This window comes from Geotrypetes seraphini, chromosome 1 (genome assembly GCF_902459505.1).
Source record: "Geotrypetes seraphini chromosome 1, aGeoSer1.1, whole genome shotgun sequence".
Taxonomy (NCBI): domain Eukaryota; kingdom Metazoa; phylum Chordata; class Amphibia; order Gymnophiona; family Dermophiidae; genus Geotrypetes; species Geotrypetes seraphini.
Window position 1 is genome coordinate 59581819 of NC_047084.1, and position 27587 is coordinate 59609405.

Below are 27587 nucleotides of genomic sequence, written 5' to 3' on the forward strand. Positions count from 1 at the left end.
AGGTATATTTGATAAGAAATCTGAATTGTGATTACTGCACCTTATTAAGTGGGGATGGATAATATGTAAATTTGTTGAGCTTTTGATGTAACTTAAGTGGATTAACTTATGTGATTGTGATGTAACTGAAGGCATTTTGTAACTGTATTGTCCACGAACTATTATGAATGTTTTTATTGTTAACCGCTTAGGTATAGGCAGTTTAGAAATTCTATAAATAAATAAATACACACGCAGCATACTTGTTGCTAAATTTTAAAAAGAGAAACAATGTGAGTGGTTTTTCTAAAGTTAGTATAAAGTACGTATGTGTTAAGAGAGGACATGTACTTTATTCCAGCTCGTGTGCAGACGGTCGAAAAGGGAAAATAATGTATTTATTTATGAAAATGTTATACACATGTGCTATTTTTCTTCCCTTACCTAAACACACCTCCAGGAACCTCTTTTCACATCCTGACTACAAATGATTGTCCCTACTTTTCATCAGAGTAAGGCAGGCTCTTCACTGAAGTCAAAAGTAAATCTACCTGTTCATTTTCTGTCCTATAGACCTGACAAACCAGTCCACACATGCAGGTTCCTTGCTAGCAGATGGAGATAGTAAAAAAAACATATGTTCAAAGCTGACTTTATTCTCCCTATAAGGTCCTATTTAACTCTTTAGTATCCAACATCAAAGCTAAGACAACCTTTGGCATTTTTTTTTTTGTTCTGAGTTTTTAGACCAGCACAGTCAAATCTGATGCAGTCACAAACTTCACTCCATGGTTGCTAATCCAGGAACAAATAAATACCCTACACCTTGGGTACGATTAAACAAACTATCTTCAGAACAGGTAATACCACTTCTTGTTCATTTCTGAACTTATCAGCCCTTGAATTCTTTTTTTTTTTTAAGTCAAGGTATGTTTATTGAAAAATTTGTAGTTTACAATAAGGAGCAAACATAGGAGCTATACATCGAAAGCTACATATACAAATATAGCAAAAACATGATATCAGAGAAAAATTATCTAAGTGAACAAGTATAATATAACACTGAAATAGCAATGTAACTTACAAAAGTGGTGCCATTAAGGCAGATAACAGGAAGCATAAATCTTGAGATGGAGAATGAACAAAAATATGTAAAAGGAGAGGAGGAGATGGCACAGTAAGAAAGAAAAAAGAAGAAAAAAAAGAAAAGAATCAGGTAATGGAGATTTGAACATACATTTTGAGAGGTAACCATTTGCTCTGAAAGAGGGGATAATGGTTGTAGGTTTTTGCTAGATAGGCTTCGAATCTGTATGTTATGCAAACTAAATTCCACCATTGTAAATATGAAGTCTTAGAAAGGTTCTTCCAAGAACTAAGGATAATTTTTATAGCTAATGATAGCAAGACATCAAAAAGGTAGGCTTCCTCATTGGATAGCCTATCCATTAGAATAAAGGATTTCAACAGTAGCATTTGAAAAGTTAGTGAAATATCCATATGAAATATGGAACAGAGTGTGTCCCAAACCTCATCCCAGTAATTTCATATACATGTACAAGAGAAAAGGAGGTGTTTCAGGGAGCCAGTGTCAGAGTTGCAGGACTAACACGTTTGCGGGAAAGAAGGATTGATCCTATGGGATTTCACAGGAATCCATTGACCTCTGTGAAAGTGGAAAAACATACTCTGCATAAGAGAAGCCGACCTAGATATGTGGGAAGTGGATGACAATGTGTGTGACCAGGCCTCATCAGAAATGGGAGAACCGAGATCAGATTCCCATGATTTTTTAAGTAGTAACTTAGGGTCAGGGGAGATAGATTTCAGGAGTTTGTAGAAATTGGATGCAGTGTGACCTAGAGCTAAGTATTGCTTAGTGAGGGAACGGAGAGTCAGTGAAGTGTTCGCTAATAGGGGATTGAAGCTAGATTTCTTGATAGAGGATCTCACTTGGAGCCATTGGTAAAATTGTGAGGGAGGGAGGGAGAGAGTAGTTCACCATTAATTCACTAAAGGGGGATCCATGAGCCGTCTGAATTGAATAGAGAAGCAACCGTCCATATGTGTTTATGAAACCACAAGGGCCAAGAGAAGGGTCGCTTATTTATTAAAAATTGACGATTACCATAAATAGGGCAAAATGCTGATTGCAGCCAAGGGTGTTCCAAATGTTTGTCCAAATCAAAGAGTGGGTTGTTTGAATGAGGGGATTGTGGAGGTGACTACTTGAAAGAGAGAAACCTATTAAATGAATAAGGGGAATGGGATGTAGGAGAGATTTCTCCAGTAAAAGACAATTGGGAATATCTGTAGAGACCGAAGAGTTTAGCCATTCTGCTCCCTGGCGCAATATAAAAGCTCTGTGGTAGAGATGCAAATCAGGGAAGTTAACTCCTCCTGATCTTTTAGAAGACTTCAATTTTTGTGTTGAGATTCTATGGGGTTTGTTATTCCAAAGGAAGGCGAGCATCAAGTTTTCGAGCTGTTTATATAGAGAGAGTGGAAATAAAATAGAGAACATGTTTAGGGTGTAAATTATTTTAGGAACCACCATCATTTTCAGAGTATCGAGTCTGCCCCACCAGGAGAGGTATAAGGGGGACCAGGAAGCTAATAAGGCAGTGATCTTGGAATTTAAATGTGAAGTGAGCGAAAGTTGAGTTGATTTAATGTCACTATGAAAGGACAATCCAAGATATTTTATGCCAGATGTAGCCCAAGTGAAAGGATACAGAGGGATGGAAAAGGGGATGCAGGAGAAATTAAGAGGCATGAGTTCAGTTTTGTCCCAATTAACCTTATATTAGAGAATGACACGGTGACAAAATTCATCACCGTTCCTGTCCCCGCGGATAACCGCGGGAAATAATCCCTTGTCATTTTCTAGTGTCTGTTTCAACCTTGGTCCTTCTACACCAGCATTCTTCAAAGCAAAGCTTGAGGGTCAGTGGTTGTGGCCATTCATACTCTGATTCTTCCCTCTCTCCTTAAAGAATGACATGAAGATGGTTTCCCGCGGGAACGGGAACGGTGATGAATTTTGTCACCGTGTCATTCTCTACCTTATATCCAGAAATATTGGAGAAAGTAGAGATTAGTTTTACCAGTGACGTTAATGAGGCCTCAGGCTCTGACAAGTATAATAAAACATCATCTGCATAAACTGATATTTTGAATTCAATGTTGGCAATTGTTATACCTTTAACAGAGGGAGATTGTCTGATGACAGATAATAGTGGTTCCAGAGCTAGACTGAATAGCAAGGGTGACATTGGGCACCCCTGTCTTGTGCCTCTGTGTAGAGCAAAGGGAGCAGAAGAGTCATCATTAACAATTATTTTAGCAACCGGGTTATTATACAGTAACAAAATCATATGAATGAACATCTCTGGGAGACCAAAATGGGACAATACACAGAAGAGGTACTTCCACTCTACTCTGTCAAACGCCTTCTCGGTGTCAAGTGAGGCAACTAGCAGAGGGTGGTTGGTTGACAGGGCAGAGTGAAGCATATGACACAGCAATCTAGTATTATCAGCTCCATATCTTCCCTTCAAGAATCCCACTTGGTCTCTGTGGATCAGGAAAGGCAAAAGTTTTTCTAATCTAGATACCAATATTTTAACAAATATTTTATAGTTCAAATTCAATAAGGAAATTGGTCGCTAGTTCTTCACCAATTGGACATCTCTATTAGGTTTTGGCAGGACGATGATGTTCGCTTCATGGAAACGGTGTAGGCGAGATGGAGAATCAATGATGTCTTGATAGTAGGATAATAAATGAGGAGCGAGGAAAGAGCTAAGTGATTTATAGAATTCTGAAGGAAGTCTGTCAGGGCCAGGGGCCTTGGCAGGAGACATGGATGAAATAGCTTTGGAGATCTCTTCTAGGGATAATGGTTGTTGTAAAGTCTGTTCCTGTATCGCAGAGACAGAGGGTAAGTCAATTCAGTGAAGAAAGTCCATGATGACATTTTCTGAGGAAGAAAATTCAGAGGTGTATAAGGATTCATATAAGCCCGAAATTTCTCTAGGATATCTTTTGTAGATGTATGAGTGATCCCTGAAGTAGTCTTGATGTGAGAAACACGATGCTTCATACGTTTGCCTTTGAGATACAGGGCAAGTTGATGACCAGCTTTGTTGGAGGAGGCATAATAGGTGACTGAACGACGAAACAAGGAGGCGGAGGCAAGATTGCTGAAAATCTCATTATATTGGAACTTGAGATGTTGCAATTGTTTGTATGCTGATGGATCAAACTTAATGTATAGTTGAGTTTCAATTCAAGACTATGAATACCAGATTCTAATTTTTGAGTTTTCTTTGTTTAAGACGATAAGCTGAGTAGCTGATTGATTCACCTCTTAACCAGGATTTATAAGCCTCCCAGAGTATAGAGAATTCAGGAACGGAATGTAAATTATTAGAGAAGAAAGCTTTAGATTCCTCAGTAATGTGGAAAATGAAATCTTCATAATGGAGGAGAAAGTTATTTAATCTCCATTGTCTAGGTTTGGTATTAGCAGACCAATTGAAGGAGCACGAAATGGCTGCATGATATGAAATAGTAACGTCATGAATCTTAGCATCAGTGAGGATGTTTATGAAGTCTTTAGAGCAGAGAATGTAGTTGATTCTGGAGAAAGTCTTGTGAGGAGCGGAAAAAAAGGTGAAGTCTTTTGTAGTAGGATTTAGAATCCTCCAGGCATCAGACCAACCATAGGTACTCATCAAATTGGTCACAGAAGAGCCAACACGAAGTTTGGCGGGGCGACAGGTGGAGGATCTGTCTATAAAAGGATCTATAGGGAAGTTGAAGTCACCTGCAACAATGAAATTTGAGGCAAGGGATGTATTGCAAGCAGATGGAAGGGCTTGGAAAAAGGATGGGTCATCTGCATTGGGGGCGTAAATGTTGAGAATAGTTATAGGTTTTCCAAGAATGGTGCCCTCAATGCATGACCAACCTCTCTTCTGTGAGGTCAATGCGAGCATTATGTTGTTTTAATTGTAGCAGAATAGTGCTAATCTCAGTTTTAATATCTGCAGTGGCTACCAGGTTTTCCTGCATAAGGCCTCGTAATATTTGTAAATCGTTAGAGATGGAAACATCCTGACCCATAGCGGGCGATGCCTTAATTGGAGACAGAGGTTCGTGTTTCGATCTTTTGGACGCGGTGTGCGGTGAAGCAGAGGCTGCCGGCGGGGAGTTATAAGCTTTAGTCTGTTTAGATGACATTTAGGAGCAGGAAACAGAAGTTCACTGACCTGAATTTGAGTAGAGAAGGGCTGAAAAATGATATTTAGAGTACAGGCTGGAGCGGAGAAAAACACTAAGCAGCCATCTTGTGATCAGTCACGTGACCACCATCGTCAGCCCTTGATTTCTGCAGCTTTTCTTGTGTAGTTCTGTACTGAAGCCTGGCAAGACTATAAAGAAAGGAGGGAAATTAACATCCAAGATAAAATTTCACCTTCCCCTTCATTCATGCCAGACCAGTCCATGAGTGGGATATATCCAAGCTCAATTCAGACCAGGCAAGAAGAAATCAATAGCTCCCAGAACTCCAGAATACAAAGTACAGTCTCTCCTAACTTGCACACCCATTCTCAAGTATTTAGAGCAGAACTGCAATGGAAGGAAAGGTTCTACCCTGAAATTATCCTCTGAAAATGTAGAAAGACAGCTTTTCAACTCCCCTCCTTCTCCACAGTCTCTGCTGCCCCCTTTAGTTTGTACCAAAGCCAGCGAAAGCCCTACAGAAGAAGATAGGAAAAGGAGGGGTATGGGGAATTCCCCGATATCAGGTGTCTGATCTGATTGGATGAATGTAAAACAACAACTGAAGAACAAGTAATGTAGTTAAAACATTAATAAGCCTCTGAGAGGAACAATGAATGCAAGAAAATGCAATTTAAACAAGAAACAAACAGCCTAAACATTTACAAAGCTCAACCATTCCTCTCTTTTAATCCTATATACAGACTCTTCGTAATCCTATAGTCTGACAGTGAAATCTTAGCTACGGAGCTGATCATTAAGCTTAAGTCAGAAAGCAGGCGTATCGAATAAATTGCTGGGTGGGGGTTCAGCATACCATCCCTATCTACTGAAAAATATATCAAGGTAAAAAACTAATCTCTTTTTCCAGTGCCATAGGGATGGTATGCTGAACCATAGGGATGCACCTAAGCAGTCCTCGAAATCTAGGGTGGGATAGATGAGCCTGATAATAATACTGAGGGCCCAAAAGTGTCATCTTCCTGTGCTGCTACGTCCATCCTGTAGAATTTGGTAAAACTATGAAAGGAGGATCAGGTCGCTGACCTATAAATCTCCTCAGGAAGTCCTGGCTTTCGCCCAAGAGAAGACCACTCCTCTTGTTGAATGTGCCTTCGAGATAGGCGGCTCTTTGCCGCAACAGATGTATACAGAGAATATAGCTTTATGAATCCATCTAGAGATGGTGGCCTTAGAAGTGGGTCTGCCTCGTTTCGCCTGATTGGTTAACATGAAAAGATGATCTAAAACGTGAAACTCATCGGTCACCTCCAGGTAACACAATAGGACTCTTCTGACATCCAAAACCTTTAAGGCTTTATCTTTTTTCTTGGATCCCATGGGGTGAAATGCTGGTAACTTAACCTCTTGGTTGACTTGAAAAGCTGAAATGACCTTCAGTAGGAAGGAGGAAATGTGAAATTGTCTTTTACTATATGATCTTGTAAGTATGTTGATTCAAAATTTACCACGTAAATATTAGCTACATCTGGGGCCATAGTGGCACTCATTGCCATGCCTGCAATTTGTTGGTAGAATTGGCTCTGGAATTCAAAGTAGTTCTCGGTAAATGAAATGGTTGCAAGTGTTAGAATGAAGCGGTTTGGTATCCTTCTATCAAATTCTCTTTCATATAAGGTTTTCTCAATAATTGATAAAGCTGATATCTGCGGAATGTTGATGTATAGTGCATTGATGTCGAGAGTGACCAGAATGTCATCCAGATCACCATTGAAGTAGTCTAGGAAAGAGATCATATGGCTTGAGTCTCCTACATAAGGATTCTATTTTTGGAATATACAGTGCCAGAAAATGATCAACGAAAATAGAAAGAGGTTCTAAGACTGAGTCATTGGTGGACACGATTGGTCTACCGGAGGAACTGGTGATGGATTTGTATACTTTTGGTAGCATGTATATCGTTGGTCATACCGGATTTGGAACTTTTATGAAATCTTTCTCTTTCTGAGTGAGAAGACCCACTCCAAACGAGTGGTCTATTAGTGTGTCTATTTTCTTAAGTCGATCTGTGGGGTCTTCTATTAAGGGCAAGTAATAGTGTGCCAGTTAGTTGTCGTAATACTTCGTGTACATAATCAGATCAATTGAGAAACACGACTCCTCCTCCTTTGTCTGCTGGTTTAATTACCAGTTCAGGATAAGCCATCAAAGATCTAACTGCTTAAGATTCTTCGATTGTGAGATTAAAGAATCTGTTTCTTTTTCTGCTTGAGAAGAGAGATATCTTTGAGGATGCAGGAGGACAACGCCTCAATAAGAGGGTCATTGGGTCTCTGTGGGATCCATTTGGAAGGGTTCTTGACAACAGAAGACACCAGATAGATCTATAAGATTTGTGGCTGAATTGGAAAAACACTAGATTATTTGTAGCTTGCGTGTTGACTTTAGTTTGAAAGGCATTGTATTTGCTGGAAGCACTTCAATCTCCTTTGAGGTAAGGTTAACATCGGAAAGGTTGAAGATAGGAATATCTAAGGTTGTGCTGTTTGATGCTTGAGATTTGATGGCGTCTGGCTGTGGTAAAAATTCTGTCCTAGTTGGTATGATCTCCCTCGTCCTCTGCCTCTGTCTCGGCTCTGGTTCGTCTGATAGTATATCCTCTTTGGTGGAGACGTAGCTTGTTCCTCCCAGGTTCTCTCTAAAAAAACAGAGCTTACATTGGTGTCTTGGAATATTAATCAATGACACCTCTGCCCTTCTACAGTGTCCTACACCCATACTTTATTTTATTTATTATGTTCTTATGTGTTTAATTATTTTCTTTTCAGATATCCTCTTTTCTCTCTACATATTTTATATTTGGGTCCATGTTTCTAAGTCATTCTTACAAGTTAATTTTTAATCTAGTTTTATTTTTACATGTTGTCTCTAAGAATATTTGCTCTGCAATCTTCTATTATTCACATTACACCGTTCATTTATTTTACGATCTTATCCTACATCGTGCACCTATTTTGTATTTTTGTATCTCTGATCATCTAATTTCCCCTTCTGCCCACTTTTTTTGAGCAGTAATAAACTGGACCTTTTTCTTTACTTTGACCTTTATTTAAACATGCTACAATAGTTTGGTCACTCATGATTATGCATCTTTTTACCTCCCCACTCTTATCCGTCACTTTCTCTAGTACCTGCTTAGAACGTACTGGCGCAACTCTAAATGTTAATGCATACCATAGGGCAATTTTATTTATTTTTTTGTCCTGATTTTTATTTTCTAGGCTTGGTTTTTATTACTTACTTTTCACTGGACTTTTTTACTCAAAGAAACATATTTTAAACCCTTTCCCTTTATGACATTTCCTGTGATGTCACCAGGCATGTTTACATACTGACACCTTCTTTACATGTGGCCACGTCAACACACAGTTTTACTTTATTTATGCCTGCAGTTTACTTTATTTATGCCTGCAGCTTTGAGTTTTTCAGCCACCTTTTGGAGATTTCTCTCTGAGGTTGTTAAGGTATTTAACGTTTTTTCTACCCTACTTTCATGCTTTGTAACCTTTCCGTATCGCTCAGTCACTTACAGAAGAGTTTTTATATATATTTTATTTCTTCAGTGCGCCGTACAGATTTCAGTGTCAGGTATCTTTTTCAACGTTCCCTGAGCACTGCTATACACTACCCGCTTCCAATACCACATTGTACAATTTGTTAAAGCTGACACTATGTAGCATGTTACAACTCCTTTGTCTGTAAATACTCTCTTATTTGTTCTCTCTTGTTTTATCCATCTAAAACTAAATATGTCAATTTCTGTATTTGTTCTCCATATTTTGGTTTCCCTTTTCAGGGTTGGCATTTCATTTTCTCTGGTGTTCCATATTGAATGCATGCGCTTACACATGGCATTTAGGGCCTACAGTACATGTTTTTTTTTAGTCTCTTTTATACTAAACCAGTGTGCACCCGAGGTTCTGCCTCTACTATATTGAAAGGATTGATAGTCTCCATGAAAGAAGAAGGGAAACAAGTGAAGGCACTATTAGACAGCGGGTCATAGATCGCCATCTTTGACTACTGGTACAATGCCTATCTGAGGCATCTGCCTCTACACCCTGTAGAGCAGGGATTTCAAAGTCCCTCCTTGAGGGCCGCAATCCAGTCGGGTTTTCAGGATTTCCCTAATAAATATGCATTGAAAGCAGTGCATGCACATAGATCTCAAGCATATTCATTAGGATTACGGCCCTCAAGGAGGGACTTTGAGACCCTGCTGTAGAGGGCTTGGCCATACAGGGCCTCAGTGAAAGCAGCCACCCATGTTATGTGATAGTAGAAGTTGAATTTCCAGAGAAAATTACAGGGGTTCGAGAAACTGTACCAATGATGGGGCACTAGTGTGACATGTAGACTAGTGTTTCTCAACCTTTTCAAGCCAAGTACCCCCTAAGCCTAACAAATACCAACAGTGTACCCCACCCAAGTTCTACCCCAGACCCGCCGAAACTCCGTCCCTGACTCCACCTCCATAATAATAGTACTAATTGTAATGCCATTTTTTCTATTTATTTTTATAAATAACCAATCTCAGCCAAGGTCTTAGTTTCTTATAAACTTCTTCAAGTTGCACATTGCTCTGAGAGACTTTCTCTGAAAGCAGAGGAACTTTCTTTTAGCATAAAATGATCCATTAAAACTCATTAAAAAAAAGGGGGGGGGAATACTAATTAAACTTTTCATACAACATTAGATACATAAAAAGTACTTGTACTAATTAGTCATTATGGGCAAGATCTCACACACACATCCCCTCCCCCTTCCAATGGTCTGACATCTCCCCTCCCTTGTTCCTTTCTAGCCCCCTCCCAGTCCAATATTTCTCCCTCTCTCATCCCCAGATCATGTGCAGCATTTTTCACCACTGCCCACCGGCCCCATGGCCATTCCTATCACCTCACTCTAGCACCATTCCACATCTCTCCCTTCATCACTATGTCCAATATTCCTCCACCTTGCATCACCTTCAATCTGTCCTTCTGTTCCGTCTCCAGCACCATATCTAACTCAATAAATAATTAATCTGTTGAATTTCTTGTCAAATTATCCAACCATGCCACGCCCCGTAACATAAAAGGCACTTAAACCACAGCAGAACCAAGTTTGATTTCCACTGTGGCTCCTTGTAACTTTGGGCAAGACCCTTAACCCCTCCATTGCCCCAGACATAAAACTTGGATTGAAAGCCCACAAACGAGAGGAAGTACCTGAATGTAATATAAATATGAAAATCCAAACAAACGAGACTGTGGAAAGTCAACATTCTCGGACCTTGAGTTGTAATTTAGGGTTTGGGTCCTCTTATGATAAATGTGGATAAAGTTTTTATTGTGCTTATTGTTTCTATTATTGTTGTCAAGAATACTTTGAATAAATTACAACTCAAGGTCTGAGAACATTGACTTTCCACAGTCTCGTTTGTTTGGATTTGCTCTTCTTTTCCTGTGGAAATTTGGGTCTTCTTGCTTTTGCCTTCCTTTGATATAAATATGCAAACCACTTCAGCTGAAATGTAACACAAAGCTCTGTTTCTAGTAGTACTAAGTCAATTATTATTGAACCCCAGACAGTCACAAAACATCATGTCCCCCTTACTTGTCTGAACTGCACTCAATCCTCCTTCGGTCCTCAGCCCCCAGCAGCACTCCCACAATGCATGGCACAAGCAGCAACCCACATGTTGCACATGGCTGACCCAGAAGCCTTCTCTCTAACATCAACTCTGACATCAGAGAGAAGGCTTCTGGGTCAGCCACTTAGATGCAGTGCCTGAATCGCTGTATGCACCGCCCACCGCAAAGTGCTGTAGAAGGCTGAAGACTGAAGGAGCAAGTGTGGCTCCAAAAAGGTTGTCGCAGGAGCGGTGGAGGGCAGGAACGCGAGATCCCGGGGGGCGGTGGCAGCAGCAGTGGATGGACGGGTGGAAATGCGGGAATTGGTGGCCAGGACACGTACCCCCTAGAGTAAGCGTACCCCCTAAAGTAAGCGTACCACAGGTTGAGAAACACTAATGTAGAGCTTATTCCAAAGATAAAAAAGCAACCATTGATAGACAGATGCTTCACTTGAGAGCACTTTACCTGGTGGATTATTAGTACAAAAAAAGATTATGTCCTTACCTTGATAATATCTTTTCTAGTAGATAGGCAAGTCATTCTAGACATATGGGTTATCTCCCAATGGTTGTAAGCCATCTGCAGAAGGAATCCACTCGGGATTTTTTTGAAAGTCGGTTAATCTGAGAATGTGCAAAGTTTGTGGCATCAAAAAGTCGCATACTATACCATACCACCCACAGGGAGATCCACAACCAGAAAGCTTCAATAGAACTTTGTTAAACATATTGGGTACCTTAGACCCAAAGCAGAAACAACAATGGAATCAACAGATTGATACATGCTTAGAACTGCACAAAGAATGATGCTATGGGGTATTCCCCTTACCTTATGTTTGTCCAAGAAGCTAGACTACTTGTGGATGTATGTTTTGAGGTCACACCAGGAGGACACTCTTCAGGAAACCATCTCAAATACATCCAGAATCTCAAGCAGCAAACTCAATGCAGCCTGTCAAGCAGCTCAAGAGAGTTGACAAACAAAATACAGGTAATAAACTCCGCTATGATGCCAGTCAAAAGCCAAAAGCTACAAGCTGGAGACAGAGTACTGATCAGGGCTCTAGGCATCCCAGGCAAGCACAAGCTATCAAACCACTGGTGCAAAGAGCCCTATGTGGTAGTGACTCAATTGCCAAACCTGCCAGTGTAGAAGCTGACACCTGAAAGTGATAAAACTCTACACAAAAATCACTTACTCCTCATAGGTCAATCGGTCTGAATGCCACAAAGTGAAAACTCTACAATATCCAAGCCAATAGCAAAATACAACGAAAGTTAAGACATCAAACTTGCTCACAGAATGAAGAAAGCTGTGACTCGGACCACTGCAAAATTTTAAGTCTGAGGATGCCACATTTCAGATGGAATATTATATATGGACCCACCAACATCACAAATCTTAGATCCAATTGAGTTAGTGAGACACTTCACAAATGGGTCAATTATTAAGACAGTAACTGAAAGAAATGCTAGAAGTACAAAGGATCTTAGTCACCCCTCTTCTCACACAACATACCTCATGTACCTCCTATACATAGGCCAGAAGCAATGGCAAATTTATCTGAATCAACCAGTGAATCTGACCCTCTACCTGAGCTTAGTGGTTCCACAATTGATAACAGCCCTTACTACTTGAAAGGGTCCAGAGAACAGCGACTAAAATGGTTAAGGGGCTGGAAGAGTTGCCGTACAGTGAGAGATTAGAGAAACTGGGCCTCTTATCCCTTGAAAAGAGGAGACTGAGGAAACGTTCAAGATAATGAAGGGAATAGACTTAGTAGATAAAGACAGGTTGTTCACCCTCTGCTCCTTAACCCCCCCCCCCTCAAAAAAAATGAACTTTGTTCCCCTGTCCAATCTGGCCACAAGAAAGGGCAGTTTGGTGGGCTGGAAAGTATGCCCTGTGGACTAATAGTCTACAGACCATAGTTTGTGGATTCCTGCTCTAAGCAATAGTAATTTTAATCCATTGCTTGTGTTTATTAACTGCCATATCAGACAAGTGCTTAAAGCTTTCTAACAACTAAAATGCAAGTAGTACAGTAAACAACTTAATACCCTGAATCTCATTACATAACTAAAACACAGAAGACAATTAAAATAACTGAACCACATCTAGCAAGAAAAACCATAGAGCCCTATTACTTAACAACTGCACCTGGTCAACTGGTACTACCTCCAAATCTGATTCTATAATGCAAACTGTAATTAGTATAATCAAAATAAATGTTTCACTTCCTTCATCTCAAATGCTAAGATTCTGATTATTTCTAGCAATTAGCTAAAAAATATACATTGTGGAAAATGAGTAACCAGCAAGATAAAATGAAATAGCAAACCAAATTCCTTGTAATTCCTTCAGAATCAACTGCTCACTTTGGCACACAATAGGTAAAAGGGCAGAGGCTTGTAAAAAGTACTACCTTTGGTAAAGCTCTTCAAAAGACCACCACTGGAACGATCTCAAAGTGATCACTGAAGAAATTTAAAATTACCAACACAGCACAAGTTTAAAAACAGGTCTATATGAAAAAGCAATAAATCTGTAATATGCTTTTTTAAAATATCTCAAACAAGACAATTTTCAAAACAATTCTCACAAATAGCAATGTTACTTACCGTAACAGTTGTTATCCAGGGACAGCAGGCAGCTATTCTCACTAGTGGGTGATGTCATCCGACAGAGCCCCGATACGGACATCTTGCAAGCATGTCTTGCTTGAAGAAACTCAGAAGTTTCGAGATGCCCGCACCGCGCATGCGCCAGTCCTTCCCGCCCAATGCTCCGGGCGTGTCTCCTCAGTTCAGGTAGCTAGCAGAGAAGCCAACCCAGGGGAGGTGGGTGGGACGTGAGAATAGGTGCCTGCTGTCCCTGGATAACAACTGTTACGGTAAGTAACATTGCTTTATCCCAGGACAAGCAGGCAGGTATTCTCACTAGTGGGTGACCTCCAAGCTAACCTCAATGGGATGGAGGGAGAGTTGGCAACTTAGGAGAACAAATTTTGTAACACAGTTTGGCCAAACTGCCCATCCCGTCTGAAGAAAGTATCCAGACAATAATGAGAGGTAAACGTATGAACCGAGGACCAAGTGGCAGCCCTACAAATCTCCTCAATCGGTGTCGATCAGAGGAAGGCTACAGAGGCTGCCATTGCTCTGACCCTATGGGCTGTGACCTTACAGGGAAGGGGTAATCCAGCCTGGGCATAGCAGAAAGAGATACAAGCCGCCATCCAGTTGGAGATGGTGCGCTTCGATACAGGTCATCCCAACTTGTTTGGATCAAAGGAGATGAAAAGTTGAGGAGCAGTTCTGTGTGGTTTGGTGCGATCCAAGTAGAAAGCCAAAGCAAGTTTACAGTCCAGAGTGTGAAGAGCTGATTCTCCAGGATGAGAATGAGGCTTTGGAAAGAACACTGGAAGCACAATGGATTGGTTGAGGTGAAATTCAGAGACCACTTTAGGCAGGAATTTCAGGTGAGTGCGGAGGACCACCTTGTCATGATGGAATACTGTGAAAGGTGGGTCCGCCACCAAGGCCTGAAGCTCACTGACCCTGCGAGCAGATGTGAGGGCCACCAGAAAAACCACTTTCCAAGTGAGAAACTTTAGTGGAGCCTTGCTCAGAGGCTCAAAAGGAAGTTTCATAAGCTGAGAAAGGACAACATTTAGATCCCAAACCACTGGAGGCGGTTTGAGAGGAGGATTGACATGAAAAAGTCCTTTCATAAATCTGGAAACCACAGGATGAGAAGAGAGAGGTTTCCCTTGTAGAGGCTGATGGAAAGCCGCAATAGCACTCAGGTGGACTCGTATAGATGTCGACTTGAGACCAGACTGAGACAGATGTAAAAGATAGTCCAAAACAGAGGATAGGGAGGCTCGCTGAGGCTCCTTAGAATTGGAAATACACCATGAAGAAAATCTAGTCCATTTTTGGGAGTAGCATTGACGAGTAGCAGGCTTCCTGGAAGCCTCCAAGACATCCCTCACCGCCTGGGAAAACTGGTGCGGAGTTACGTTGAGAGGAACCAAGCTGTCAGGTGGAGAGACTGCAGGTTGGGATGAAGCAGAGACCCCTGATGCTGAGTAAGCAGTGAAGGAAACACTGGAAGTAGGTACGGTTCCCTGCTGCTGAGTTGAAGTAGAAGGGAGAACCAAGGTTGCCTGGGCCACCGAGGGGCTATCAGAATCATGGTGGCATGTTCGGACTTCAGTTTGACTAGAGTCTTTTGAATGAGAGGGAATGGCAGAAACGCATACAGAAAGCGATTCCCCCAATCCAGCAGAAAAGCATCTGCCTCGAGGCGATGAGGAGCGTAGATCCTGGAGCAAAATTGAGGCAGCTTGAAATTGTGGGGAGCCGCAAAGAGGTCTATCTGAAGCGTTCCCCACTGAGCAAAGATCTGATGAAGGGGCTTGGAGTGGAGTGTCCATTCGTGAGGCTGGAGAAGACGACTCAGTTTGTCCGCCAAGACATTGTCCCTCCCCTGAATGTAGACAGCTTTGAGGAAGGTGTTGTGGCGAACCGCCCAATCCCAGACTCTGAGAGCTTCCTGGCAGAGGAAGGCCGAGCCCGTGCCCCCTTGCTTGTTGACATAATACATGGCGACCTGATTGTCGGTGCGAATGAGGACCACCATGTCGTGAAGCAGATGTTGAAAAGCTTGAAGAGCATTGAAGATGGCTCTGAGCTCCAGAAGATTGATTTGATGGAGTCGGTCCGCACAGGTCCAGAATCCCTGAGTGCGAAGCCCAACCAGATGAGCCCCCCAGGCATAGGTCGAGGAATCGGTTGTGAGAACCTTCTGATGAGGAGGAGTGTGAAACAGCAAACCTCTGGATAGATTCGAAGAGGTCATCCACCAAAGTAGAGACCGCCGAAGAGCAGGAGTGACTATGATGTGTCGAGTCAACGGGTCTGACACTTGAGTCCATTGAGAAGCTAGGGTCCACTGAGGAATTCCGAGATGGAGCCTGGCAAAGGGTGTCACATGAACTGTAGAGGCCATGTGGCCCAGGAGGACCATCATGTGTCTCGCTGAAATGGACTGGCGAGAAGATACAGACTGGCAGAGACGAAGAAGAGCATCCATGCGCTGAGGAGGAAGGAATGCTCGAAGCTGAATGGTGTCCAGTACCGCCCCGATGAAGGGAAGGGACTGGGTAGGCTGCAGATGAGATTTGGGAAAATTGATCTCGAAGCCTAGGCTCTGCAGGAAGCAGATCGTGGTCAAGGTCGCCGAAATGACCTTTGCAGCTGACGGGGCCTTGATGAGCCAGTCATCGAGGTATGGAAATACCTGAAGACCCCTGTTCCGGAGTGCAGCGGCCACCACCACCAGGCACTTCGTGAAGACTCTGGGAGACGAGGACAGGCCGAATGGAAGCACTCGATACTGCAGATGTAGATGTCCCACCCGAAATCTGAGGAACTTGCGGGAGGCCGGATGAATGGGAATGTGAGTGTAGGCCTCCTTGAGATCCAGAGAGCATAACCAGTCGTTCTGCTCGAGGAGAGGGTAGAGAGAAGCAAGAGTCAGCATGCGAAACCTCTACTTGACTAGGAATTTGTTGAGGGCCCTGAGGTCCAAAATGGGTCGCAGATCGCCCGTCTTCTTCGGAACAAGGAAGTACCGGGAGTAAAACCCCTGGTTCAGTTGGTCCGACGGGACCGGCTCCACGGCACGAAGCCGGAGCAAAGCCTGAGCTTCCTGGAGAAGAAGGGCGGTCTGAGTCAAGTTAGAAGGATACTCTTTTGGAGGGTGGTCCGGAGGGACCCGATGGAAATGAAGAGAGTATCCTTCCCTGATGATAGTAAGGACCCAGAGGTCGGTTGTTATGGCCTCCCAGCGATGATAAAAGTGATGGAGGCGCCCTCCGATGGGAAAAACAGGGGGAGGCAGAACGAGGTTGGTTATGCCCTCGACGAGACAGTCAAAAAGGCTGAGTGGTCTTAGGGACAGCAGGCGACTGAGACTTAGGCTGACCCTTCTGGGGAGGCTGGCGCTTCGCCAGTTGCCTCACAGGTGGAGTTTGCCTCGGCTGATAACGCCGCTGATAAATCAACGGCGGACGAGAAGGTCGAGACTGCTGAGGCTTAGGCTTCGGCCTAAGGATAGACTGGAAGGACTTTTTGTGGTCAGACAACTTCTTCATAACAGTCTTGATGGATTCGTCAAAAAGATCCGCCCCAGCACACGGGACGTTCGCCAGGCGGTCCTGAAGATTCGGGTCCATATCAATGGTCCGCAACCAGGCCAACCGGCGCATCGCCACCGAGCAGGCCGCCGCTCGGGCTGAGAGCTCGAACGCATCATAGGCAGATTGCATTAACTGAAGCCGAAGTTGGGACAGCGAAGCAACCACTTCCTCAAACTCAAACCTAGCCTGGGAATCGATGTAGGGTGTGAACTTCCGAAGCACAGGTAGAAAAAATTCCAAGTAGGCTGCAAAGTGGAAATTGTAATTAGGACTCGAGATGCCATCATTGAATTCTGATAGATGCGTCGACCAAACTTATCCATGGTTCTGCCCTCGCTGCCCGGAGGCACTGAAGCATAGACCTGGCCAGGATGAGACCGCTTGAGCGAGGATTCGACCAGGAGGGACTGGTGAGAAAGCTGAGGAACCTCGAAGCCTTTATGATGCACTGTGCGGTACCGCGCATCCAATTTGCCAGGGACCGCCGGGATAGAGTAAAGAGACTCAAAGCATCGCATGAAGGTCTGGTCGAGGAGCTTGTGCAGGGGAAGTCGCAAGGACTCCGCCGGAGGACGAGGCAAGTGCATGGTATCGAGGTTTTCCTTGGAGTATCGAGACCCAGCATCGAGAGTAATGTCCATGTCATCTGCCTGAGGAACGATGAAAAGGACAGTTGGTCCGCCGTCGCCGGTCTGCGAGACGGACTAGAAGAAGAAGAGGCTTCAGGCTCCAGAGAGGCCTGCGAGCAACAGGACGAGTAGAAAACCTCAGGGTCCTCGAACTCCGGGCCCGGAGGAGGAGACCCAGTCGAAGCAGCATACCCCAACCGAGGCAATTTCTTCTGAGGCGAGACGGTCGAGTGCCGAGAGGAATGCTTCGAAGAATGTCTGGATCGATGCCCCTCCCGATGCCTGGAAGGGGATCGAGCCCGCCTGTGAGAAACTGGTTCAGACGCCGCCAGGGAGCAGATTGGACTCGATGCCGTCGATCGCAGAGGCGGAAGAGTCGGCGCCTCCCCCGACGACGCCCAGGTTTGATAGGGGGTTCGGAAGAACTCGTCCTGCTTCCTGCTATGCCCAGGACTGGGTGGCCCCGAAGGTGGACGCCACACTGAGTCATGGGGCGGAGTAATCGGTTCTAAGGGAGGCAGGTCACTAAACGAGGCTTTCCTCGAGGGGATGGGCTCCAAGGGAGGCATATCACTAAGGGAGGCCCTCCTCGAGGGAATCGGTTCCAAAGGAGGTACAGCGCTAACGGAGGACCTCCTCGAGGACCCGGACACCGCTCGCCGCTCCTCCTCGCCGAGCAACGAGGTCGTGCGGCGAGGAGGAGGAGGAGGGGGCGGTCCGCCCCTCGAAGCCGAAGCTGGAAGGTCACCCTGGATGGTGGCAATCAGCCGAGGCCCCATGGTCTGCATGAGCTCCACGAACTAAGCCTCCAGAAGGGACCGCAACGAAGCCGATATGGAGGGATCCGCACCAAAAGGGGGCCCTTCCGCACGGTCTCCGCGCTCCTTCTGTGCTGCGTGCTTCTGTTTGCCAGTCTTCGGCACCTTGAGCACCACCGGTGGAACTGTCGGGGTTGATACCTGCTCCGAGGAGACGGAGGAAGGCACCGGTGCCAAAGCCGGGGCCGAAACCGGTGTGAACGATGCCGGTTTCAGGAGGCCCGAAGCAGCCGGGGAGGCAGAGGGCTTCGCGGAAGGAGTCGAAGCACCCGTCGATGTCGAAGCTGCAGGATCCGATGAAGCTTCCTTCTTGAACATGGGCTCCCACAGCAGACAGCGGCGCTTAAACGCTCTCACCGTCAAAGTGGAGCAAGGCCGGCACGATTTCGGGAAGTGATCCGGTCCCAGACACTGTAAGCAGCGTCGATGAGGGTCCGTGAGCGAAATCACGCGCTGGCACTTGCTACACTTTTTAAAACCGGTAATCGGCCGGGACATAGGCCGGAAAAGCTCCGCCGCAAGGTCGAAGGCGCGGGGCCCCAGCCACGCGGCCGACCCGGTATCGGAAGGAAAAAAAATTTTTTTATTTTTTTTTAAAAAAGAAATCAAAGGAAGAAATAAATGCACAGGAGAGCCAAAAGAACTCAACCCGCGGCAAAATAGAAGGCAAAAAAAAAAGATTCAATGGGCGCAAATTGAAGATAGACTTCTCAGCTCCGCGGAAGAAAAAGAACTGAGGAGACATGCCCGGAGCATCGGGCGGGAAGGCACTGGCGCATGTGCGGTGCGGGCATCTCGAAACTTCTGAGTTTCTTCAAGCAAGACATGCTTGCAAGATGTCCGTATCGGGGCTCTGTCGGATGACATCACCCACTAGTGAGAATACCTGCCTGCTTGTCCTGGGATAAAAGCATTTTACCTACACATCTTTCCCAACCTATATAGGATAAAGTAATTTTGTATTTCCAAAAATATATGTATTTTTCAATCATAAAAATACTTTGTTGGATGTGCTTTTTGTAGGATATTTTTAAGGTCAAGGGATGCGAGTACTCTGTCATTATGAATGAGTTAGAACAATGCCTCTAAAAGTTTTGTTCCAGTGGCCTCTGAAGCAATAAAGCAGTGTATCACAAACTGTGTGCCATGGCACTCTACACTCCTTTCTCAATATTCGCGGGGGTTAGGGGCTGAGCCGTTCCGCAAATATTGAAAATTTGCAAATAACTTTTGGGCCGGCTCTGATCCACCTCCGCCTCCCCCCACCTTCCATCATCCCCGGCATCCCGGACCTTACCTGGTAGTCTAGCGGTCTTCTCCTGCCCTGTGCAGATCACTCATACAAAATGGCTGCCATGAGTTCCGGTTTTAGGAAATCACAAATAATCGAAATTGCGAGTCCAAAAACCGCAAATCGGGAGGGGGAAGTATAGTGTGCCTCCTGAGATTTCATTCTGGGGAGGAGGAAAGGTGTCAGCAACTGCTGACTCTCACAGCGAGAGGCACATCCTGTAGGAAATCAGCTGGCGCCTCTCCTTCTCTTTGGCCCTTTTCCCTGCTGGCACCCCCCCACTGGCATCTCGGGGCCCGTCTGAAGGGCCTTTGCGCATGCACAGATGTCGACGTGATGCCACACATTCATGTGATGTCATCATGGCGACAACCACACACTTCCGAGTGCCTCGAGCTGCATCCAGTACCTTTAGAGTGATGCAGTTCAAGAAAGTTTGAAGGACACTGCAATAAAGCAACATGTGAAGCATGAAAGATACTATTCAATTAGCTGGAAAAATAAAAGCTACCCTTTTACATCTTTGATTGTGTCACTAATTTGCATTCACAAAATCTTTAGCAAAGATAATCTTTAATGCTAATATAAATTCAACATGATTATTTCTTATTTATACTATGCAAATAAATGTTATTCTCATATCTATCCATATATTTTTTTCACAGTGCTTTGCAGTTTTAATTAGGATAAATGTAATTTAAAATTTGCTTACCACACACATGATATAAGAGAGAATAGCTCCAGAAGAACCGATGAGAGCACCAACAATGGTGAGCAAGTTGTTGTTGAGCAGGAAGCCCTCAGCACATAACGCCCATCCAGAGTAACTGTTCAAAACTGTGATAACTACTGGCATGTCAGCACCTCCAATAGCAGCAGTCAGAGTCACGCCCTAAGCAGGCATACAAGGTAGTTTCAGTTAGTCAATACACTGTGCTCAAAAGTGCTTATAAGCAAGTCTTGTGAGAAATGCTAAAAATATTACAAACAACCTAGGAATATGGACAAAAAAAGCAGAAGACACACGGCAGAGTCAAAACACAAACAGCAAGGCCAACAAAGAAGCAAGTCAACCTGCGATATTTATAAAAGTCTTTATTAAATAGTTTCATCATATAAGACGAGACATGAATTGTGTTTCAGCTTTAAAAAGCCTGCCTCATGAGTCTTACAGATACTCCTCAGGTAATTGTGGCACCTTTACAGTGTTTCAGCTAATATCCAGGGGGAAATTGTGGCACAGTGGTTAAAAGCTACAGCTTCAGTACCCTGAGGTTGTGGGTTCAAACCCACGCTGCTCCTTGTGACCCTGGGCAAATCACTTAATCCTCCCATTGCCCTAGGTACATTATATAGATTGTGAACCCACTAGGACAGATCAGGAAAAAATGCTTGAGTACCTGAATAAATTTATGTAAACCATATTGAGCTCCCCTGGGAGAACAATATAGAAAAATTGAATGAATGAATAATTAAATAAATGAGCTCTCAGACTCCTGAAACCTGTACTCTCTTGCTCCTGCTGGAACACTGGCTAATGTGAGCAGGCAGAGTCCAATTGGGAGGGGGAGAAGGATGCAAGTCATGAGAGGCTGGACAAGCAGGAACCCTAGGGAAATGTAGGGTAGAGCTCTTGTTTCTTACAAGTAGCCAAATGAGCACATTAGCTTTCGAAGCTAATGAACTCAATATCCCCATCCCTGCAAGCTCTGCTTTAACTGAACAAGCCTCGAACACTTATGATTTTAAAGTGTTCGTAGCTTGTGCAGATGAAGACAGAACTCGTGGGAACAGGGAAAATTTGACCCCAGGTCATTCTCTACCCCTTTGCTACAAAAGACTAAGGTCCTGATTCTGCAAAGTGCATCCCGATTTTAGACAGCTGTAGGCGTCCTACAGCTGTCTATTCAGCCAATCGGGATGCACGTTTAAAAAAAAAAAAAAAAAATGCTCCCCAGGCAGGCCGCCTATATTGAAGGCGCCTCCGGGAGCCTAGGGAGGCCCGCAAGACCACCTAAGCTCGCCTAAGGGCCTTAGGCGAACCTAAGCAGCCCTACGCGTCTCCCTAGTAGAGGAAGAGACGCTTACAATTTAGAGCCTGGGCCAATCAGGCCTTAGGCTTAGCGGGGATGGGCTGGAAAGGGGCGGGCCCACCTCATTTCGATGAGGCGGGCCTGCTGGCTGGACAGCAAGACCCGTCTGGCCAGCCAACAATTAGAGGTTAGTTGGAGGGGGAGGTTAGTTTGGGGGGGTCATCGGGGGGTGTTAGCGTGGGGGGGGCGTTAGCGTGGGGGGTCCAGAGGGGGGCAGCCTTCTGGCAGGAGGGGTTGGGCACCTTCCTGCCGGCGATCGGGAGTGTCAGGGGTGGTGTTCCGGCAGGAGGGGTTGAGCACCCTCCTGCCAGCGATCAGAAGTGTTGGGGGGAGGGGGGTGGCCTTCCGGCAGGAGGGGTTGGGCACCCTCCTGCTGGCAATCAAACAGGTGGCTGTGGCCGCTATACTTATCACGGCAGGAAGATCCCTTGCCGTGATAAGTGTAGCGGCCGCGTCTACTCTAACCTGATTCTGTAACCGGCATCTGTAACATGGATGCCAGTTACAGAATCGGGGTTAGTGTAGACCAGATTCTGTATAGAACACCCCTCCTGGGCGTCCTATACAGAATCCGGGCCTAAGAGAACAACTTTAAAAGGTAAAACAGTATTTCACATGTATTCATAGCTTTTATAAAATTACCCCCAATGAGTGGGTAAACTTATTCATGAACAGCCTAAATGGAGGTGGCTTCTAGGAATGAGGCTGGGGAAGCGTCGGCACTTGCATGCATATTTTTATAAGACAGAACAAATGTACATTTGTAAATTAATCCAGAAAATTTGAGTTTGCCAAACAGGAGTTGTAAATACATCTGCATAAATTTCCTTGAAGTAATTTTCAAAGTTATTATCAATCGGCTTAAAGGGCAATTATTTCATTGGCAGAAAAATTATTCTTTAAAATTCAAATCATACTCATGTGCATGGCAAACAAAAATTAAAATAGCAAAACTTATCTGTGTTCAAGGTGTGACAGCGCTTTAATACAAGGATGCAATTCTGTATCAGGGGATAATAGGACCAAACTCAAGTAGCAAAACTTGAGTGCTTAGCACAATCTTGTTTTGAAACTGTTTTGAAGGCTTATCTCACAATTTAGGCCTCCTTTTACAAAACTACAATAGTTTCTAGCACGGGGAGCTGCGCTGAATGGCTCGCACTGCTCCTGACGCTCATTGAGCTCCTATGAGCATTGGAAGCAGCGCGGGCCATTCAGCGCAGCTCCCTGCGCTAGAAACTACTTTCTCAGTTTCGTAAAAGAGGGGGTTAGTCAATTTTATTTGCCATGCACATGAGTGTATTTTGAATTTTAAAGGTTTTTTCTGTCAACGAAGTCATTGCCTTTTAAGGTCCGGAGGAGAGGAAGTGTGCAGGAGGCAGAAAGAAAGCAATATTGGATGCAAAGACAGTAGGAAGTGCAACCAGAGACTCATGGAATCACCAGACAACAAAGGTAGAAAAAATTATCTTATTTTCAATTTAGTGATCAAAATGTGTCAGCTTTGAGAATTTACATCTGCTGTCTATATTTGCAATACAAGCCTTTACAGTGAAGTGAAGCTGAAGATATGACCATTCAAAAAATATGACTATGTATTTACGCAAATTTTCACTGGTTTTCAGATTCAAATATAATAATTTATTTTCTTATATACCGCCCAACCAGAAGTTACTGGTGGTTCACTGCAAGAGAACTGATACATATCAGCGGAGATACAAAATACAGTAGGATTCACTGGAATACAATATAGTATAATACAATGTAATACAGTAAAATACAATGTAAAATCATCGCTTAAATTTACCAAACAAATAGGTTTTCTCATCGATTTTCTGAACTCATAGTAAGATTGGGATTGAGCGATTAGAGAACACAACCATCATTTTCCCTGCTTGAAAAGCCAGAGTTTTGTCTAGAAAACTTTTAAGACGACAGGTTTTCTTGTGTTCTTATTCGATATGAATAATTTGAGTTGGGTGGATAAGTATGATGGTAGTAGCCCGAAGAGTGCTTTATAACAAATGCAGCTGAATTTAAAAATAACTCTAGCTTTGAAAGGGAGCCAATGAAGTTGCACGTAAAAAGGGCTTACTTGGTCAAACTTCTTTAATATAAAGATCAGGCGTACAGCCGCATTTTGAACCAGATGAAGTCTTAGCAATATTTTCTTGGTTGACCCTAGGTATGTGATATTACAATAGTCTAAGGTAGATAGGATGGTGGATTGAACTAGTATCCTAAAGGACACCATGTCAAAATATTTTTTTATGGTTCTTAGTTTCCATAAAATAGAGAAGTATTTTTTAGTCAGTAGGTCAGTGTGTTTCTCAAACGTTAGGTGTCTGTCTAGAGCAGGGACCTCAAAGTCCCTCCTTGAGGGCCGCAATCCAGTCGGGTTTTCAGGATTTCCCCAATGAATATGCATTGAAAGCAGTGCATGCACATAGATCTCATGCATATTCATTGGGGAAATCCTGAAAACCCGACTGGATTGCGGCCCTCAAGGAGGGACTTTGAGATCCCTGGTCTAGAGTAACTCCCAAGATTTTGATGTGACTTACTATGTCGAATTTTTGACCATTAAGTTGAATGGAAGTTTCCCTGAGTTTATCATTAGGGCTAGCTAGAAAGATCTTAGTTTTCTCAGGGTTGAGTTTCAATATTGACTGCAACATTCATTGTTCTATTTTTCCCAGAATATTTGAAATTTGGATACTTAGTTCTGTTGAGAATGTCTGTAGCGGCATTAGTATGGTGATATCGTTGGCATAGATGTAGAATATCACATTGAGACTTTGTAGTAAATTAGCCAAAGGAACTAAATATATATTTTAACAGTGTTGGCAATAGTGGAGAACCTTGCAGGACTCCACAGGAATTTGTCCATAGAGAAGAGTATTTTCCTGCACTGTATACTTGATAAGATCTGTTTTTCAAGAAACCCTGGAACCATTTGTGTACATTACCCATGATTCCAACTGAATTCAAGCAGCTCAACAGTAGATCATGATCTACCAGGTCGAAGGCACTGCTTAGATCCAGTTGGAGAATCAGGGCACTGGTACCTAAGCTAAATAGGTTGTTAAGTTGATTAATTAATGATGCTAGTACGGTTTCTGTACTGTAACCTGAGCGAAATCCAGATTGGTAGTCGTGCTGGATATTAAATTTTTCTAAATATTTGATCAATTTGTCATTTACTAATCCTTCTACTATTTTAGTAAATAGCGGGATGCTGGCTACTGGTCTGTAATTTTTCACGCATATAATGGGGTCCTTTAGGTTTTTTATAATAGATGTGACTATAATTTGTCCTAGTTCCTGCCCAAATTGTCCTTCTTGCAATTGGAAAATGACCCATTTGAAAAGGTTTGCTCTGAAGGAAAAGGGTGCATTATTCAGTACGTTACTTGGGCAGTTGTCTAATCAACAGTGCTTTTTCGTATATTTGGAAAACAATTTGTGAAAAAGTTCCAATCAGGGGTGGCGAATTGGTCCCAGATCATATTTACTCTAATATTATCTATTGGTCTGATTAGAATTAGCATGTCGTTAGTCTGGCCCCCAAAACTGGCCCATAGCGTGCTAATTTTGTTTCTGAAAAAGTCTGCCAGTTTATCGGCAGTTGGAGGGCATTCCGCATTTGTACGTTTTTTGGAGTAAACTTAAACAGTTCTTTACTGTTGGTTTTTATTTTGCCAATTGCATGTAGTATTTACTTCATTTTTCCATGATCTTAGCTTTGTATTCTTTAACTTTTGCTCTCCATTTTATCTTGTCTTCATTCTTACAGGATTTAATCCAGACTTTTTCCAACTTTCGTAGTACCTTTTTTAGTTCTGTTAATTCCTTGTCATACCAGATATTAATAATAATAATAATAATAGTTTATATACCGCAGTACCGTGAAGTTCTATGCGGTTTACAAAAGACTAAAGGAAGGTACAAATTGATTTAACTTAAAAGATGTGAAAGAAAGTGGTTAATAGGTCAAAAGAACCGTTATTAGGAGAAAGAGATGAATGGGTCAGCTGTCTAGATACTTTAGGAACAGATATGTTTTTAGGTGCTTCCTGAATTCCTCATAAGTAGTGGGTGAAAGCAATTGTTCTAGATCTTTACCCCATAATACTGCCTGATGTGAGAGAAGGTGTTCATGGTGTTTTTTCAGTTTATATCCTCTGACTGGGGGGGGGGGGAACGAAGTTCGAATGTGAGCTTCTTTTGTGTCTGTTGACTGAGAAGGAGAAAAGGTCAGTTATGTATTTAGGGGATAGTCCGTATAGTACTTTAAAGCAGAGGCAGGCGATCTTAAATTTTACGCGTGCTTCCATTGGTAGCCAGTGCAACTGCCGGTAGTAAGGTGTCACATGATCAAATTTCTTCAGCCCGAAGATTAGTCTGACCGCTGCATTTTGTATTAATTGTAAACGTCGCATAATCTTTTGGGAAATTGCTAAATAGGCGATGTAACAGTAATCAAGTTGACTCAGTACGAGGGATTGTACCAGGATTCTGAATGCTGTATCAAAATATGATTTGATGGATCTAAATTTCCAGAGAGTGAAAAAACCCTTTCTGATTAAGGAGTCCACCTGGTTTTTCATGGTTAGGCATTGATCCAGAGTTACACTGGTCTATCTTTCTTTAGGTGCTTTAGTATCTAGAGTTTGATCACTGAGATTGTTCCAATCATTTTTTTAAAGATTTCTGGTCCTTCTTTGGCTTTTAATTTGTAATGTGATCAGAATTCCGTTTGGTTTATCTTACCTCTGCTAACAGTGCTAGGCATGTCTATCTGTTTGTTATTTTTATAGCCCAGTTTATTAGATTTTTCTTGCCATTTTAATTTAAAATTACATAAGCAGTGATCAGACCAAGCTGTGTCACTCCACAATATTTCAATAAGATCGTTTTTTGTTTCACAATGTGGATTTGAGGAAAAGGTCACCAGATCTAGCTGGTGGCCTCTTTGATGTGTTTTTTCTTGACTTGGTGTACAGAAATCTAGATACGATAGAAAAGAAAATAGATTTTTAACATCAGTAGACTCTTGATCCATGTGGATGTTAATATCACCTAGAAGAAGGCAGTGTGGCCCGAGCATGGTACTGGATAAAACAAATTCGTAAAAGTCATTTTTCGCGAGTTTCCATTTCTTTGGGTGGGACATAGAATAATGTAACAATTATAATATCATCTAGTGATCTTTGAAACAATCTACAGATTAAGATTTCGTAATCGGGAATTAATCTTGAATCTAGTTTCTCAAAATCTAAGGAGTCATTCAAAATGATTGCCAGACCGCCACCTCTCTTTGAGTTTCTGGATAGCGGAACTATTTTGAATCCTTGGGGTAAGAAATATCTCTAATGTGTAGGTTTTTTTAAAATATCATTTGGAAGAGCATGTTTTTTGCTACAGAAGCTATCCTGTTTCATCTTGGACCCAACCTTTCTTTGGTGAGAATTAAAGTTTCAAAGATAAGCATTAGTTGTATATGCACACTAATGTTTAATATTGAAAGAGGCATGTTTAACACAAACCATGTTGTATACAAATGAACAAGGTACATGAAGTTTCACAGTTAAGTTCAGATTGTTACTGTTTTATGATCCCCCTTCTCTGTATCCATGCA

The 27587-nt window shown here is 43.1% G+C and overlaps 1 protein-coding gene across 3 annotated transcripts in view; it reads right to left on the minus strand.

Annotated features, from left to right (window-relative positions):
- The window catches only part of NNT (nicotinamide nucleotide transhydrogenase), a 265149-nt gene that overhangs the window by 83988 nt on the left and 153574 nt on the right, over positions 1–27587 (minus strand). For all 3 annotated transcript variants that reach the window (XM_033931703.1, XM_033931712.1, XM_033931721.1), the window contains one exon: positions 20566–20745. In XM_033931703.1, the coding sequence (XP_033787594.1) occupies positions 20566–20745 (180 nt within the window). The remainder of the gene's footprint in view (positions 1–20565; positions 20746–27587) is intronic.